General features: G+C 34.5%; 1 protein-coding gene across 1 annotated transcript in view; it reads left to right on the top strand.

The window, feature by feature from the left end:
* The window catches only part of CCDC178 (coiled-coil domain containing 178), a 153,200-nt gene that overhangs the window by 11,900 nt on the left and 121,866 nt on the right, over window positions 1–19,434 (top strand). The window contains exons 6-13 of the mRNA XM_015855502.2: window positions 1,326–1,420; window positions 2,723–2,923; window positions 8,357–8,577; window positions 10,684–10,826; window positions 13,781–13,934; window positions 15,914–16,009; window positions 16,125–16,261; window positions 18,295–18,478. Of these exons, the coding sequence (XP_015710988.1) occupies window positions 1,326–1,420; window positions 2,723–2,923; window positions 8,357–8,577; window positions 10,684–10,826; window positions 13,781–13,934; window positions 15,914–16,009; window positions 16,125–16,261; window positions 18,295–18,478 (1,231 nt within the window). The remainder of the gene's footprint in view (window positions 1–1,325; window positions 1,421–2,722; window positions 2,924–8,356; window positions 8,578–10,683; window positions 10,827–13,780; window positions 13,935–15,913; window positions 16,010–16,124; window positions 16,262–18,294; window positions 18,479–19,434) is intronic.

The raw sequence follows: 19,434 nt of genomic DNA, 5'->3' as shown, positions 1-19,434 counted from the left end.
ACTGTGTAATTTTAAATTGAATGAATTGTGATGTGGGCCACTTTATGATGTAGTTCTCATTACAATGATTAAAAAGAAGAGTTTGAAGAGGAGAGCGTATCTCATGCATTCAGCTTGTTCTGGCTGTTTTGCTCAACAAAGCCTTTATTTCTCTGTGTATTTTTTCTTTGTGTCAGATATGACTACTGAGTCATTTTGTGTTTGCTTATTTATCCAACTCCTCTTCGCCGAACTTCTGCTTCTGTATCTAATTTGAAATCTCTTCCATCACCAAGTCCCGTTTTCCTTATCAAATGTCTTATTATTTTCCATTACTAGAATTTTCCCAGTACCTGAGATGCATTCTCTGTTAATCAAAGGAGGCATCAATTTATTTTATTTTATTTTTATTTTTTTGCTTCACAGAATCAGTACATTTCTGTGGATTGCTTTCAACTCCACACTTTCACATTATGCATTTATGTGTGACGTATGCGTTTAACTATAGATTTCATTTTGTCTTAGCTGCATGTGACAGGCCTGTATATGCTCTTTAACCTGAACACATAGGCATATATGGGTGGTGGTTATCCTTCATCACCTTCTTCTCAACTCCAGAAGGCTAATGAGCCTCTTGAAGTCATCTGAGACCTCTGGTTTTCTTCTGTTCTTTAATTATGTGGATTATTTCTTTCCCTCTCTCACTTGCAGGTTAGATTTATCCTGATCTTATTTTAACAAAAACCTCCTTTTTTTCTGCTTTTGAATCTCCCAAGATTTCAAAAGCTTTTCTGCTGGAAACTGATGAAACCATTGTGTTTCTAAAAAATCTTCAATTCTTCTCCTTCATTGTTGACTCTGAAATAATTACATCCTTTAAGCTAATAAAACTGAAACTACTTCTGACTTGCAGTGGCAATGTATCTGTGTCTGATGGTGACACTTGATGCTTCTACTGCTGAGAAGAGTCTACAAAGTATAGAGTATATCGATCCTTTCAGTTCAGAACTTGGGCAGAATAACAACTTATCATCAATGGTTTCTTTGGCAAATATGTAAGAACAGAGTTGATCTGTGCAAGTACAAGATGTTAAGGTAATATTTATTTCTGTTAATAAATACAAGAAAAATCATTCATGTGGAAGTTACACAATTAAGAATTCTTTTGAATGACTTGCATTCTTTTTTATTAACAGTTACTCTATATAACCCAGCATTTAAGTTATAAGACTGAAGCTATAAGACTGAAGAAAGGCACTTCTGACTTAGTGAAAGTAATATTTTTGTAACAGTGGTACTTTAAATTCAGTCTAAAATTTTTTAGTGACAGTGAATTTTATCCCCAGGATAACAGAGCAGGTCTGTGCTGAATCTAATGAAGATAACTGGTTATCATTATCAACTAATTTGGATTTTCAAGATGGTATTGTATCTCTTGAAGGTAAAATGCTTTCTTTATGGTAACCAGTATAGTACTCAGAATGAGTGCAAATAGTTACTTGCTTTCATTTAATATATGCTTTGCATTTAATGATGTTTGCTGGCTGCTTGATATATCTAATGTAAATGATATGTGCATCCTTTGAAATCTATCAGTGTATCATTTGTCAAGGTGAAAGACACATGGATTTTTAATGTTGTGTTAAATACCATGAAATCATTCTGTTTGCAAGATGGTAATATACATTTTTCTATGTAGATTTATACTGTTTTAAGCCAGCAGAACAAGTTATTTTGTTTTTCATTTAATTTCAGTAACACATGTAACTGCATCACTGTTGCAGGGTTTCTACAATACACTTCTGACGCAAAGTTATGTTTCTTACAGTTGGTATCTTTGTTCAGATTAAATGTTTATGAATTGTTTTCAGTATTCAGGAGTCTGTGTGCAGTTTACACTACAATCTTTTCAGCGCTGCTAACCTGAGTTGATCCTGTCTACAGTGAATGGTATAATAAGGTTTTTGTTGATGGCAGCAAAGCTAAAATCCAGATTTTAAGTAGCTATCCTTATTTTCAGTGCTTACAGCTTTTAATCAAGATGATTTGGGGAGTCACTGATCATTGCCTGTAGAATTTAAATGGAAATGTCTTGAATTCTGTAATTCATGCAATTCTCGTTTTGTTTTGTTTATTTGTTTGGTAGATCAGGTTAAGGATGATGACCTCAAAAATATTTTACCCAAAACAATTAGCTAGGGTATTTTTGATAGCCAGACTAAAATGTTGATGGCCCATTTGTATCACAATGAAAACCAGTGATGTTTGCTGTTGAGATACTTCACTGAATATGCTTAGAATTCTGAAGAACTTAAAGAAGTCCAGGAGTACCCTAGGGAACATAAAATAGGTATTCTTTAAAAACAACAACAACAAAGAAGAGATAATGAAGAACATGGGGTAATTACTTATCCAAGCAACAAGACAAAAATGAACGTTGTGTGCCATCTCTGTTAGTATGTTTTTGGAAGTCAGCTGGAAGAAGCATGCTAGTTTTGTTTGCAACCAATTTTTGCTTGCCTTGATACATGTGAATAAGCTATCTTTATATTGAGTGTACACTATAGACTGTAAGTTTAAGCTATCATAAGAAATAATGATAATGTATTATTAAAGAGCCACGTAACTAATTGTGCTTACTGTGGTGCATGCAGACAGGACAACTTTGTCTTCAGAATGAAGCTGGATTAAAGAGCCTATGATTAAGCTTTCATAAAAAATAATATTTAATGTATTTTTAAAGACAGCAAGACATTAACCTTGAAGCAGGAAACAGCAGCTTTGCTACTGGAAGTTACTAAGCTAATTAAGCGACTGGAGGCTGATCGTATGGCAGCAGAAGAAGCTTTGGAGCGGGAGAGACAGCGAAGGAAAAAGTTTTGCATGGAAATTGAAAGTATGTCACTTTGGAGGCTTCAGCACATCCCTGCTGCTGTGCAAAAAGGTATCACTATTGAGGCTAGGAGTATTTGTTATTTTCAGTCAGTTCATTACCAGAGAAAATAATTACAGTATGAGAATAGTTGTGTTTACTGTAATGGAACTGCAGGATTTACTCCTTGGATTTTGGTGTACTTAAATATCCACGGAAAAAAATATTAAAAATATATATCAAACAAACCAAAACCCAGAACACACTATGGAATAGTCTGGCATTGTTTCAGAAATAGCTCTAGAGTAAGCAATACTCTTAAGATGATGAAAAATACTTTTGTTAGGGCAGGGAATGAGAAGTTTGAGCAGAACTATAAAGTAATGTAATTGGGCTAAACTGTAGAATAAACCATCAATTTAAATAAAATAAAATGTGATTAACTTGATCAAAGTGTTTACATGAATTGTTGGATGTTACTATTGATAGCATTCCTCAAAATCCCAGGTCTAAGGACATTTAGTGTTACCTTCTGTGATTAGCTGGCAGATGCTACACAATAGAATTAAAAAAGGAAAGAAAGAAAAAAAGGGGGGGGTGAAAGCACCTACTTTGCAGCTGTTTGCTATTTGTCTTCTGACTCACAGATCATGATGGGAAGTAGGTATCATCTGAACCTAGACTGAAAATCTGATGCCTGTGGGAAAACATGTAACTACAGGAAAATTATAAGCATGCATTTATTAGCATTGTCTATTAGCGTGTAATATGTCAAATGTCACTCATATTCGTTGACAGTCTTAGGTTAGTGATCAGGGTGGATTACTGCTATTTCCAAATACTCACTAACTATTACAGCATTTTTTATGTCTGTGTTCTTAGTACTGTAAAATGCTGACAGCAGTCTTAAAATCACCTATTTTTAGCTGGGATCACCTATTCTTTTTAAGGTTACCATGCCATTATTTGCCCTTGAAACTTGTTCATTTGTTTTTCTACCTTTTCTGGGTTTTTTTTTCTACATACTGTGACTTCTGTTCTTTGGTCACATTTATTAATCATTTTAAGTACATACCCTGAGTGCGTAGAACATTTTATTTTCTTTAGCAGCATTAGTGTAAGACTTGAGTGCATATCAAATTATTCTTAAGAATCTCACCCAGCTTTTTTATCAAATCACATAATGGTTTGTAGAACAAAATAAAAGTAATTTTAATAATTTTGAATACCCCTACTAGAATTGCAGGTCCTGAATAATTTAAACCTTTTAGAAATAAAGAGGCATTTGCTGGACTATTCCATAGTTAGGAATCACCTAAGATACACCCAAAGCATGTTTTAATCCTGTCTAATAAGATATTCGTCAATGTATAAGATGTTCAGAGAAACATGAAAATGCCTTTCATCTTGGTGTTTAAAGAAACAAAACATGACAACAAATAGCATACAATTAAGAGTGCAGGCTACCAGAGCCTTGATTACAAATTTTAATGAATTCTAGTGAGAGAGAGCACTGAGGAGAGCTTTGAAAGACTAGAAACAGCTACATGGTACTCCAGAATGGACAAGCAGGAGAACAAAAATAATCTTTCAAATCACAGAACAACTTCTGTGAAAAATAATTGCACTTCTGCCTTGTCACTTAGAGTTTCAGACCTGTGTGGCCACAAGCAACTAGCTCTGGTTTGTGTGATCTGATGATTTAAACAAAATAAAAACTAGAGGACATGCTCGATGTTGTCAATGTGAAGGGGTTTTCTATAAAAGAAGAATGAAGTTACAAAGATGACAAGTGTTAACTTCATGCGGAATCCAGAATAAACAATTTTCTACTTCATTGGGAAGAATGTTTTAAAAACAGATACACTGATAATAAAGCAGTCAACTGATGTAGAGGAAAGGTGACTGGCTGTATCAGGGAACAGATTCCATAGTGGAGAGTTACTTTTCCTTCCACAATTCACTTTTCTGCACTGAAATCTGAAGATATGTTAACTTTAATGCAACAACTGCTTGAAATCAGTGAATGCTTTTTTGCTTGTATGATTCAAGCTCTTCATTGTCAACAGAGAATGGCAAATGTTGACAGATACGTGTTTGCTGTTATTTTGCTTTTTTAATCTATGTAGTTTTCCTGAATAGTGTTATAGTACTATAGCCATGAAATTCTTGACTTTTGCATGAGACAGATATAAATGTCATCATGGTTAATGAACCTATTTTTTCATCTCTCCCCCCCCCACCCCCCAAGTAGATTTTATTCCTATATCCAAGGAGTAAGCAAGCACGTCATCAAACTTGTAGGCTTTTTTGTACAGTGTGGCACCATGATATTTAAAGTTATCATGCTTGTTCATTGTCAGTGAGTAATGGGTGTCTTGGTGGCTGCCAAACTGGTCTTGCAAGTATCTTTGTTTCTGCTTTTATGGCCTTTTTCTCAGTTCCTTTACTTTTGCAACACATCACATTATATGAAGATACTGCATGGCTCTCTGAAGTCTCTCAGTCAACATCCATAAATCTTCACTTCCTTTTCACAGAAGTGCTCCATGTTATCCTGTAGCTTCTATGGGGGTAGTTTATTATTTTTATATCCAGATGTCTAACAAAACATATCACAGCAGAAAACAATCAGGACCCTAAAACATAGGAAGAAAGTCTCTTTCTGTATTAATTCTGATTTGAGGGCTGGCAAATTATCCATTAAGGAAAACAGTTGAATCTATGTTCTTGAAGTCAGAGATGCAGTGGTCAATTTGTCTTCACTTAAGCGGTTTTCGTATGATCGGTAGCCATCACAGCTCTGGAATGTCATCCTCTCCTTGTGGTCTGCAGTATTTTTCTTAGACTGAGAGCAGCATAACAGTATTTATAGCTATTCCAAGAAAAAGGCCTCAGAGAATGTCAATCAGGTCTTCTCAGTTGTGTTTTTGACCACTTTTTACAGTCTTGTTTTGGTATATTGTAGAAGAGGAAAAATATAGGTTCAGAACCATCATGATATCCCATTACATCTGTTTGTTACTGTGCAGCTCAACTAAAATTAGAGATGGTGGGAAGTCAGTTAATATTCCCAGACACTGATTTGCAAAGCATAGCAGTGGTTTGCCTGTAATTTTACTGTATTTTTATGGAATTGTATTGGATGCCAAAAGAGAGAGAAACATTAAGATGCAAAGAAGTGATGTAACTTGTAATAGTGAGTGCCTGGTTGTGGAATCACAATCCTGTGGTACATATTTTGATGTTCATCATCCTGAGAGTTTGCCAAGTTTCTCGTGGTCCAAGATATGTGGGATATGTTTTTAGTTTGGAATTCTTATTTTTTTTTTTTTTTCCCTAGGAAGGCAAAATATGAACACATTCCTGAGAATATATGAGAATAATTTTTTGGTTTATATTGATTTGCTTCTTAGTTTATATATTTATCTTAGCTAATGACTAATGAATTGGAAACAAGAAATCATGGTTAAGGTGTTACTATTTTGCAGAGATTGTTACAGATTTTTGTTTGTTTGTTTATTTGTTTTTAAAACAGGAATCTCTGAAGGGCAGTTTATAATGTTTTGAAAACAAAGGGAGAGGTTGAATAAAGGATCAAAATTAAAGTTAATTCATAGAGAGGTTACAAACTGTTTCAGGAGAAAATCCTGTGGCAACTGAAAGGTCAAATTTTCCAAAGCAAAAAAACTGCAAGAAGGTTAATAATACATCTTTGTTCTCCAGCACAGTAATATGAGCTGCAGAGCTATTACTTTCCAAGTCAACAGCAGTAATGCAAGATGCAAAAAAATAAAGAATACAAATATTTTGGGGGGACCTGTTTGTTTTGCTTTACTGTTTTGCATTCTCTCTAAATATCAAAAGTTTGAAATAGTAGAATAATGATTTTTAAATGCTGCTAGTGTATGCAGTGATACAATGATGCACTATTTACTAAAAAAATAACCACCACACAGCACGGCAATAAGAAAGCAGAAGTTGGGTTGTAAAGGTTAACCAACTCCCCTCCCTTGATTCGTCAGTAGGCTGTGGCAGTGTGATGTTGTGTCCTTGGAGTAAATATGTCATTTTCAGGCTTATAATAATTCACAGTATCATCTGTAAAACAAAAAAAATATGCTAAAACAGAATTGAGAATAAAGGGAAAGGACCCCCAGGGATGTTATAATTATCCCTAATCTAAGTAATACACACCCAGGAGATTCTTAATTAAGAGTTTACATGTCCCATTCTGTGTAGGCACAGAATTCTGTTATTTCTTCAGACTTCCCTTGATTTCCATTATTACTGATTCCTGCTGGCTTTAAGTTCTGTATGACGTTGAGATAATTGCAGTGACACAGCCCATCTTCAGAACGGATCTCTTCTGAAATATAATAAAAATTCAGTGTAAAACACATTTATTATTATTATTATTATTATTATTATTATTATTATTATTATTATTATTATTATTATTATTATTATTATTTATTATTATTATTTTCATTTTACTGTTAGGCAACACTTAGTACGATATAGAAAAGCTACTTTCTCATGCAATGTCTCTTCAACTTTTAGTGGCAATGAAATAATACATTTAGAAATTTGTGATTTATGTCTTGTTAACACAGCAAAATATATAAAGTGCTAAGAAGTAGCACCAGATATTCCATAGCTACTTCTCAGAGCTAGAAAGCCTTTTCTTCTTGGTAAAATGTACTTATCTCTCTCAGCTTTATAACAAGAATTTACTCATGTTTAGATATTTTTTCTTCTTTTTAATTGATAATCTTTTTCACTGTTAAACCTCGGCTGCTGCAGTACTGTTAGGACACAGTCTGTAATAAGGCTTTCTTTCTAAGCAAGATGAAATATGTTCTGTCATTCAGCAACCAATGATCTAGTTACATATTTTCTCGTAAGGGCCCTCAGGAAATTTATACCAGTGTAGGAGAAGTAAATGCAATGAAGTGAATTGAGACTGACACATTTCTGTGTGGCAACATGAATCTGTTCTTCTTGACGGCTTTGAATATTTATCTGTGGTTTAGATTTTTTTGAAGCCCCATTTAGTTCAGAAAGTGTTCCTGAACTGAAAACAGTTGTCATATTAAGGGGATCTGGGATATATACTTGCCCTGTTCTTCTTCTGCATCCGCATACGTCCATTGCTGGCAACTGGGAAGTTTACTACAGCTCTTTTTGTGTGGTAGCAGCCTCTCAAGATGTGCCTTAAGGCTAAGTGTTTTAATTTCCTTCATGAAAACAAACCACCACTCACTCTGAGAATTTACTTGAATGATGTAGTTAGGTTATTGAGTTTCAGAACAGTTCCACTGCTAATGTACTATTTGGTGATGTCATTTGTAACCAGTGTCTTCTTTTGTCCTTTACAGTAGTTTACAGCAAAATTTTGCAAGTCTTATACTTGGTATTGTAACCGTGTATTTCCTAATCTCACTAAGCATTCAGGGTGTCGCTCAAATACACATTGTGTTATGCTAATTACCAATTTAACAGAATACGAAAGGTGCGCTCGAGATACCTTAGAGCTACAATGGCATTTAGATTGCAAAAGCCGTCAGCTGCGACAGGTACAAAACCAAATACTTAAGATAGAAGCAGTCAGCAGAAGGATTCAGGAGGATGTAGACATCATGAAGAAACACAGCCCTCTGCTGGAAGAAAAGCTGAATCTGGAGGGTGAAGCTGTGAAGGATATTTTACTGGCTTATGAGAAGGTGAGTACAAATCATACCAAAAAAAACAATCACAAAAATACACACACTTTTAGAGCAGCATTATTTTGGCATCACCGGTGTATTTTCGATTTTGGAGACAATGACCGTGAATTGTGTACCTCAGTACAGACAAAATCCAGGGAGTGTAATGCTGTGGGCCTTTAATAAATGTCTCATAAGCACATGTAGAATATAAGTCTAAATTTGTAAGCTCATTCCATGTGTTTTGTGGGGTGGGGACATGAGGGGCTTGGGAGCAGAAAATATAAATGGCACATATCTGATGTTTGCATAGATTCTTGATTCTTTTCAGATTTCTGACAGACATCAAGGTTTGTTCCAGACTGGGGAAAATATGAAAACGTTAGAAGTATTCAAAGATACTATAATCAAATTATTTTCAAGCACTGATGCTTTTTTTCCCCCTGACTTATCGGTACTAACATCAATAATAAATGCTTGATGCGGATAGTTGCAGACTGAATAATAAAAGTGCAGCAGAGTTGTAGATAGTTTACAAAGGGTATCAGAAAGGAGGGGTACTGTGTAGCTACAAGTTAAGGTTTTAGAACTGATTATTTTCTATGTATGTTTTATAATTACTGTTAATCTTAAATCTAGAGTTGAATCTATTTCAAGGTACTGCATTTACACTTTAAAAATGATCTTATGCTTCTAAGTGGCTCTGAATAAAAAATTATTTAAATATTTGCTTTATTTTTACCTTCTCATGTATTGAGGTGTCAACAGTCATGTCAAAGTACTTCTAGAATAAAGAAGAATTAATTAAACATTATGTCACATAGATAATATGAGAATTGTTATAAAGTAGCGTCCTTCCAATTCATTTCCCTTTCTTAGTTAAATATGAGTGGGACATAATCATTACTCTGTGTGTGAATGACAGATTGCAAATTCTTTTCTTCTGTGTTTTCAGAAATTATTCTCTGCACACCAAAACTTGCATATGGTTCTGACTATGAAACAGCTGGTAGTTCGATCAGTGATATATTCTTAAGATACCAGCTAATTAAAAATCAATTTGGTTATTTCAATTTTCATTTTGTATCCTTTTTTCTTGTTAATTTCTTAGAGTAAATTGTATGCAATCAAAAGATTAAGATGCTCTAAAATACAGATCAGGAAACAGACTTTTTTTTCCAAAGACTGTATTAAATTAATGCTTTTTCAGTGTCCTTTGTTTTTTTTCTTTCCAAAAAGAGATGCCACATATCTTAAGAAAACAGATTTTGTGTTCCTGTAATTCATTTATATATTTCATTTCAGCAGAGCTTCTAATTAACAAATTGTGCTCTGATTTACATGCTGTTCATTACTCCTTTTTTTCCTGTGCTTTTCTTTTTTTCTTTTTTCTTTTTTTCCCCTGCAGCTTGAGGAAATCAGCTCATATCGAGTTTTCTTTACAGTTGAAACAGCTACTGAAGTTTGAATCTCTAGGTCTTAAAATCCAGCAACCTAGCATTCACAGATTTTGTATCGTGTTTCTTGTTGAGATCTGTAATATTTTCACAAGCTGAGGCAAAAGGCACATGCACAGCTCTTAGTGGGCAGGAGCCCAGTAGACCCAATACCATTGATACTAGTGAAGATTGTGTTTATTGTCTGCATTGTCTTAGGCCCCTGTTTTACACAGGTGACTGTGGGGCTGCACATGCTTCAGGGTGTTTTGGATATTTAAGTAATGATTCTGTCAGGCTACTGAGAGAAACCTCTGTGACTTCTTCCAACTTCTTTCTTTCTGCTCCAGAGGTCACTATCTTCCCATGGAAGTAGCCACTTTTCACAATAACTTCTATGTTTTGCAGTAGAATGAATGGCCTCTTGGTAACACTTCCTAATATCATGCGATTTTACAACGTCCTGTTGTCTTTTGTTAGGGTGTTTATTGCAGACCATGCAGAATTTGTTGTTATGGCATCAAAAAATGCTGCTTCAAACTTAAAGTTCAATTTTAAAATTAAAATGAATCAAATGAATCTAGGGTTTTTTGTTTGTTTGTTTGTTTGTTTTTCAGTTATTATTATTTGTGACATTGTGTGTGATTACTATGTAACATCTTTCAGAAAACATGTTTTATTTGCTTAGGCATCCAAACTATATTCTGATTTTCATTCTGAGCTCATGGAAATTCAAAAGACAATGAAAAGAATCGATGAAGAAGCTAACAAGAAGATAAAATCTATGCATGAGAAAATTAAAGGTGCTGAGATGCTACTAAGTCAATACAAGTAAGAGTGGTATGCGTGTTAGTTTTTAGTGGTGAAAATGAAATTGTAGAGAATTTGCACTTAGAAAATATTTAAGTTCTCATTTTTGTAAAATTGAATAGTTATACCTAAAATACGTTTCTCCATAGAATCCTTAGAGTTCACACCTTTAAAGGTCATCTAGTCTAATTCCCATGCAATGAACAGGGACTTGCGCAGCTAGATTAAGCTGCCCAGGGCTTGATCCAGCCTTGCCTTGCAAGTCTCCAGGGACAGGACATCAACCACATAACTAGGCAACCTGTTCCTGTGCTTCACCACCCTCATTGTAAAAGACTTTTTACTCTCTTTGCATTAATAAGGAAGGAATAAGATCCGATAATATACCCAAATGTAATGTTCTATGAATCAGTTCCTGAGCTGTTTTGTTGTTTTGTTTTATCTATTTTTTTAACTTTATTTTACTTTAGAATTTTTATTCATTTTAACATAACTAGATGGATAACTGGATGATTCTAGAGAGCCTTGTCAGTCTTCCTTTGTGCTTCAGTGAACTACAGTGACCATTTTTATGCAAGCAGAGATGTAAAATATGTAAGAGCTGTTACTTTTACTTAGTGAAAACCTCTTTGCCAAAGAGGATTCTCACATATAACTAGGAATTTATATGTTTATATATGACTTTTTTTTTTTTTTTTTCGTGAGAAGACATCAAATTCCAGAAAATTGTTACTAGAAAAAACAAACTGTGTGATTTTTCTGTTTCCAGGCTATCAGCAGCCTATCTGATTTCCTAAAAAGGCAGAAAATAAGCGGTTACAATTAGTTTGTATACAACCTCATTGTTGTTCCTGTATTTTGGCAGTGAAATACCATTTGTCTTCCAGACTTGCCCCCATGAAACTGAACATCAAATCCTCAAATAACAGTTAGTTTTGGGTACTGCTAGTGACCTTTTCATTTGAAGTTCTGATTAGGAAAAAAATGAGGTATTTTTAAACCTATGTTATAGTGGTACACAATAGAATAAATCAAGATATGCAATAGAACTTGAGAAGAAAGTATTTGGTATCCTCTGTGAAGGGACTCACTCTCAAATGGAAAAGAAGAGGGTATAACTGCTGTGACTGTTTTTTGCTGGCTTTAGATTTTCTGTATGGACAGAAATGAACATAGTATCTTTCTGTTTCACCTAGTTAATGTATTTCCCATTTGTAGCACACGACAATGATGTAGGCTCTTGTGCATCATGCAACCATTTTTATTTGTGTGAGTGGTAAGTGAAACTAAAAATGCTAAGGAATGTCAGCATTTACAGGAAAAAAATACAACTTTTTTTTTTTTTTTCCCACCCCACAGTGAGGAAATCAAAGACCAATTCTATCTTTTTCCAGCCATTTGATAGGCTTGCAACTGAAGTCATGCCTACGTTGCTGAAGCAGATTCTTGAGTTGCTGTCTAAGGACGATCAGAATAATGTGGTGTTTATAGGTTTGCGAAAGGTAGATTTGTGATGGCACTGACTTGAACGGCTGCTCTTCTGTTGATAAGTTGTTTATATGTTGAGTACCATCAGTGAGAGAACTGAAAATAGTGGGGGAGAGTTACATCCCACAGCACAGTCTGTTATTTTTGTACATACTCACTATAGCTGATAGTGGCATACTTTTCCATGGAAGTGTACTCAAAAAAAGTTGTAGCTGATTTGCAGTATGCCTGTTACATGTCTGTCATCAGAGTAATTCCAAGTGTCATTTATATGACAGGACAAGGGGAAAGGGCTTTAAGTTAAGGGAGGGAAGATTTAGGTTGGATGACAGGAAGGAGTTCTTTACAGAGAGAGTGGTGAGGTTCTGGAACAGGCTGCCCAGAGAGGCTGTGGATGCCCCATCCTGGAGGTGTTCAAGGCCAGGTTTGATGTTGCCCTGGGCAGTCTGGTCTTGTATTAGAATATGGAGGTTGGCAGCACTGCCTACAGCAGGGGGCTTGGAACTTGATGATCCTTGAGGTCTCTTTCCAGCCCAAGCCATTCTATGATTCCATGATATGTTGTGAGTGGCAGGACATAACAGAGATATTTGAAGTGTTAGGTTTTGTGCTCATTATATATATATTCTGTGACCTTTGGCTCTTGAATTATTAACTAAGTTATTTTATTCATTGAACAAAAATAGTAGACTAACATCAGCAGTCATTTTAAAGTGTTAACCTGATATCCCTCTATTTCTTTTGCCTTTCACAAAAAAAAAAAAAACAACATTCTTTTACACCACTGTAACAAAAGACCTGTGCATATTTTATAACAAGGCCCAACAGTTCTTTGTTGAAGTGTTTTCCTGACTATTGTTATATTACCTCTGTCTGTAATTATGGGAGGTTTTTCTTCTGATAATTCAGTGTCTGCTGATACATTTGCAAGTTGAAGTAGGTGTCTTGCTCCTTTTTTGACTTTGTCAACTCTCTGCAAGTTCATTTTTACGTAAAGAGTTGGTGTCTTTTATAATGGTACCGAAGATAACAGTTGCAAGATGATTCAGAAAAAAAATCACTAATGGCATTTGTCCATGAAATGGCACTGAGTTAGACTGATTAAATGAAGATAGCTCTGAACTAGATTTAGCCACTAGTGGAGAAAATAAGTTGATTCTTGTTTTAATAAATGCACTGAACAAAAGTCTTCTACTCAACTACACTAATGCCTGTTCAGAAGTCCAATTAGAAGCTGCGGTGCTGGCAGACTTTTTAAGTACAAGTGAATGGGTAGCCTGAGTAATTTTGATTTCTGGCTGAAATTGTATGAACCTGCCAGGTTGGGTGTTTTGAAATTCTCTCATGCATACCTACTCAAGAAACGTAGTAGAGAATCAAAATAAATCTTTACTAATTCGGATCTGCTTTACATTTTCCTTTATGGAGAGGGACTACCTTGGAATATTTCCAGATAGATGGATTCACTTCGTGTGTATTTCTATTAGGAATGAGTTAAAGCATTCTGAATTTATTTGGACCGAATACTGTATGAAGTTAAAAGAAACAGAGGAGAAGATTATAAAGGATGAAAAACACCTTGAGGAGTTAGTGAAGCAAAAAGCAGAAATCCAGGAAGATGCAAAATATTGGAACAGCAAAGTGAGTCTTGAATATTTATAAACAAGCAAGTAAATGAGTATCTTTTATTGAAAAGTACAGGAATGCCTGAATATTTTTGTGTGTTTAAGAGTTATTATCCTCCGTAAAAGTGAAAATACAGGCTTTAATTTAAAAATAAAAAGTGGTAGAATTGTACAGAACTCTACTGTCCATTCTTTTAATGTTTAATCTTTATTTATTAAAGTTATCATTTGTCTTAAATTGCTTTGAGTGATCTACATATTTTTAGTTGTTTGCATGTCTACCTAATACTGGTTATCCTTCTAAGTCACCTAAATTAAACATTTAACAGTACAACATGAATGTGCTTTTAAATTAGTGTTTTTTGGCTTGAGTTTACAGATGAAGCCCCCTCCTACAGCATGCAGAGCAATAGCCTGCTTTACTTGAAATTTCTCTATTTTCTCCAGTATTTGTCTGACATTCTTTTTGGAATCTTGCATTTTTGCACACAACATGCAATACAATATGATATGGAGATTTATAATTTGACAACAGATACCTTCATAATTCACATCTATCTTTGAAAGCCACATAAATGTCAGATGTGCAAAAGGATTAAGTTTAGAATACAGGTCATTGCAAGCTTTCTTTCTGTGTGTGTGTGTGTGTATTCTTGTTGATGCCTATGTTGTGTTTAAAGAAGAATGAGAAGAATAAGAAAAAAAGCTTTGATTTTGAAATTACCAGAAGAGTTATATTAGAAGGGATTTCAGGATGCCATCTAGAATACTTTTTCATAATGTGGCAGCATTTCAAATTATTCTTCTTAAAATGTTTGTTCTAAAATCATATACATAAGAGAAAAGCATTTCCGAATCATACTCTTTAAGTATTATCAATTGAAAAACCATAACACTTTGCTCACAGTTAATTTATGGGTTATTTTCCCTGTAAGTGTAACCAGTTTGTCTTTCCCACATTGCCCTGAAATATTTTGGTCTTGTTTTAGGAATATTTTACATATAAAAAAAATACTGCAATTCTGTCACCTTTTCCTAGATTACTAAAGGTGCTTCTCTTCAGTCTTTCTGAACAGAATGTTTTCTAATTCCTAACCTCTCTTGCTTTGTGAACTCTCTTGGTTTGTTTGTTTCTTTATTTATTTATGAGCTGTAATGGATTTTTAAAGGTCACCTACAGTTAGATCAGGTTCCCAGAGTCCCATCCAACCTGAACTTGAGTTTCTGGAATTAGGGTCCCTAAAATGGGCACACTACTTCAACTGAGACCTTGCTACATCTTAGGCTTTCATTCCTAATGTTCAGGACTAGCTAGTAGATGTTTTTAACTAGAAATTTACATAATTATTTCCTATTTAAAATCAGAAAATCATTGTAACTGCGTGCCTTGTTTAAGTGGTCTTTAGGCAATAGTTTCCTGTTTGGAACTTGTGTATCTTATACCTGCAGAGCATAGCAATTCACATTTGTTTACATTTAATTTAGCCTTGTTGATTGTTTACCAGCTTCTAGTTTATCATATTTCAGTTTTAACTGTATCTCTATGCAGTTTTTCCTGTATCTCTATGGAGATTGTATAGGTAAGCTCTGCCTGGATATCTATGTTGCTTCAGCCTTTGCAGGGTAATGATGTATGACAATTTCTATATGAGTCTCTGTGTTAGCTCAATGGATATACTGGGATATTAAAAAAAATCTTAGAACTGAGAGGAATTAAAAGTATTCCGTTAAGTTGCATAACATATAGAATGGCCCATAGAATTTGGTATATCGTGTATGAATTAGCAGACTGTGAGAGTGTGCTTACTGATACTATGAAGTCTAAGGATTGAGCTTGGATACATAATAGTGGGAACGTGTGTATGAATAGAATTGTATCTCCAGTTCCTGTTTAATAGACTGCCTTCTAATTATAATTTAAAATACATTGGTTTAATTTCTAGGAAGAAGTGTAAGAGATATCTGTGTTAACTAATTACTTAAAATATCTTCTAGGTAGAAGATCTGAATAATAAAGCAACTGCACAAGCTGATGAGAGTGTAAAAAGATTGGATGATTGTTCTGACTCAGTTAAAGCTATGGAAGAATTGGTAAGTTATTTATTATTTTAGGTAGGTAAAACTGTCTGCATACTTGCATCTTCTGTGTTGACCTGACTTATTCTGATGTATGCTAAAAGTATCTTAATGTTTTAATGATCCTTAGAAATCCACCAGGGAAACTGATCTTCAGAATAGAAAGCAAAAGCTTCTCAAAATCAGTGAAGCAGTGGACACTTTGAAATATGAAAATAAAGAACTCCAAGGAGAAAGTGAAGAGCTTTTGCAAAAAATTGCAAACTGGTAATGTTAGCAGTATAAATATTGGAAGCAAGTGTTGTTTTATCACTGAAAGTACACCTATAAAAGAGAACTTTGATTTTAAGTGTTTTCTGTAATACACCATTTCAATAACATCAATTTCTTTTGGCTGAAATTTATTTTTGGCATTTTTTTAACCTTCATTTGAAATAAGCAAAATAAAAGTTCTGCCAAGACCAGAATACATAGTTTAAGAAAATAAAATTATGAAGTTTCTGAAATTCTCTTTGCTAATGTAAACCTCAGTCCCACAGGCATTTCAGTAAATCTTCTATGGATTTTATTTGATTTTTTTTTGTTATGTTTTAAAATTATTTACGTTATTTACAAATTAGAATCTGAATATTGTGTGTCTGTTTTTCTTTGAACTCTTGTAGGACTTATTTTTTTGTAGATCCCCAGTTTATTGATTCCAGATAGCTGTATTTTGCATCATGTTCCGAGTGCATTTATAATATAACAGCAAATAAAACAGATTTTCAGTTCTTTCTTCATTTAGACACCAGTATCTGTTGGTTTTAGGTATCTTACAAAAGGCCCAACAAAAAGGAAGAGTGCTGTTTGTATGGAATTTTGAGTAATACAGAAATCGTAAATCTTTGATCTTTCTGGGGTTCTTGGCTAAATAAGATGTGTTTTAATGAAAGACTATAAATATTGCTCTCTTAGGGTTTTTTTTCCATTGTGTCACACAAGAGGCAGGATGTTTGATTATGCTCAAAACTTCTAAATGCTCTGATCTGCTACTTACCTCTTGCCTTATATTTGGCAATATTTAATATGTCTGATCACTACTGTGATCACTACTTAGCCTATAAGGCAGAGATTTGATTGTTTCCTGGTTTCAGCTGAGACAGTGCCAATCGCATGCCTGTGTGTTGGTGGCTGCTGAGCAATGAGAGCTGCTGCTGGGTTACACCACAACAGACTGTAATTATTTTTTTTTCCCACAGTTAAATACCAATTTCTGTAAACTCCCTGAATCTTACCTTATGTGGTGGTTGTCAAATAAGAAGTGAAATTATTCTTGTAGTTCAACCTTTATGTTTTCAATGAGAAAAAGAAAGCAGTGCAGGTGTTAAAGTATTTGCCTTATATGACCTTATTTCCTTGGTATAGTATTGAGAAGTACATAGTTTTAATCTTAGCTGCATTAGACCAGGTAAATACCACTGTGTCCCAGCTACAAAGAATGTTAATGGCATCCTGGGCTGTGTTGGGAGGAGTATTACCAGTAGGCCAAGAGCAGTGATTCTTTCCTTCTACTAATTTATGGTGAGGCCACACCTGGAGTGATGGATGCATTCTGAGGCCCTCAGTAGAAGAGAGGTGTGAATGTACTAAGGAAAGTCTAATGCAACGTCATGAATATGACAAAGGGCCTCTCCTATGAGGAGAGTTTGAGAGTTGGGGTTGTTCAGCATGGAGAAATCTTGGGGTGATCATAATAATCTTTGCTAATACATGATGGGAGGTTTAAAGAGCATACAGGTAGGGCCTTTTTAGCGGTGCCCAATGCCAGGACAAGAAGCAATGGGCACAAAGTGGAGCACAGGATGTTCCCTCAGAGCACCAGGAGCACTTCTGTGCTGTGCAGGTGACGGAGCACTGGCACAGGCTGCCCAGAGGCTGTGTGTGGGCTCTGCTCCACAGAGACCTTCAGCAGCTGCCTGGATGTGGGCCTGTGCCTCTGCTCTGGTGTTCCTGATGGAGCAAGGAGGGCTCAGCCATTTTGGGATTCTGTGATTCTATTAAAAAGGTTAACAATGTGAATGTATAGGTAAAAAAAAGGCTGCATATAATTGTTTGATGTGAATAAAATATCAGGACTTACTTAGACTCATGAATGAAGTAAGTTTGAAGTTTTGGGGAAGAACTTGGTGTATTCAACATCAGATAAATGGATGATGAAATACTGCCTTTACTTTCGATTTTCAAATATTTCAGCTTTGCTTATTTAATATTGAGTTTTCCTTTTAGTAAGCAGACTTTATAAAATAATTTTATTTTAACAGCTCAAGAACAAAGGAGGCCTATCAGTCAGAAATGAAAACTCTCATCAAAAGCATAGAGAAGTCTGAACAGGAAATAAAGAGACTAAATGGAGAGCTTTGTAAAGCTGAAAAATCTTACAATGAAAAAAAAGCAAAGTGGGAACAAATCCAAGGAGAAATAACTGCAGAAAAGACGGCTTACAAGGTTGTAGGTTTTTTATTTGATTTTAATGCATAAGATAAACAAAGACAAACAACAAATCTGCAACAGGGAATTACTAGGCAAGCAGCAAAATAATGCTCAAATAATAATCTGGGATTTCTGTGTTTTACTATGTATTTTAAAGCACTTGAAAATATGGAAAATAACAGTAATCTCTGGAAAAGAAAATAAATTGGTTATTAAGTGATCACAGGTAACATCAGACTAAAAATTAAAGTTTACAATTATTAAAGAATACTAAAACTCTACTATTTATAGGTGATTCAACAGGAATACTAACAAGTAACCTCACCCTTATGTAACCGATTGGAATAATTTGCCAATCAATATAGTTTTATTTGATAGCAAATGTAGACATTGTGCATGAGATACTGTATTTGAGTAATTATTTAATTATCATTTGGATGTAATTAGTTTTCTAGAATTGAATTTAAATTTATTCTTATATAAAGGTCTTGTCATGATTGTATGAGAATATTTTTGTGGGTTTTCTTGCTTGGCATAATTCTTAGTAAATAACATTGCATTCAGAAATATGTAAAGGAAATAAGAAGAGGAATTTTCAGGACAGTTTTTATACCAGGGAGATATAAATGGTGTTTTGTATATTTTCCATTAATGTTCTTCTAATGTATACAAAGTATTGATTTCCTGGAAGGAAGTCCTTCAACATTTTATTTTCTGTAACAGTTTCAAGATTTCCTAACTTTTAATCAGTTAAATTAAGAACTTCCATAGTATTTTGTAAACTGTAGTATGCATTGATGTGTTAGGCACTTTTTTCCTAAGTAAGTAAATCCTAGTACTCGACTCTGCCTGAAAAACAGAAAAGGGGAGTAGCTGGATGTGATTTAAAACAGAGTCACTTTTAGAGCCAAAGGGAAAAACTGTAAAACATGGGCTAGAGAACTTTAAAGCCTTTCATTGTCCCAGGTTGT

Source organism: Coturnix japonica, chromosome 2, assembly GCF_001577835.2.
Source record: "Coturnix japonica isolate 7356 chromosome 2, Coturnix japonica 2.1, whole genome shotgun sequence".
Taxonomy (NCBI): Eukaryota; Metazoa; Chordata; class Aves; order Galliformes; family Phasianidae; genus Coturnix; species Coturnix japonica.
This window is presented reverse-complemented; position numbering and strand designations above follow the sequence as displayed.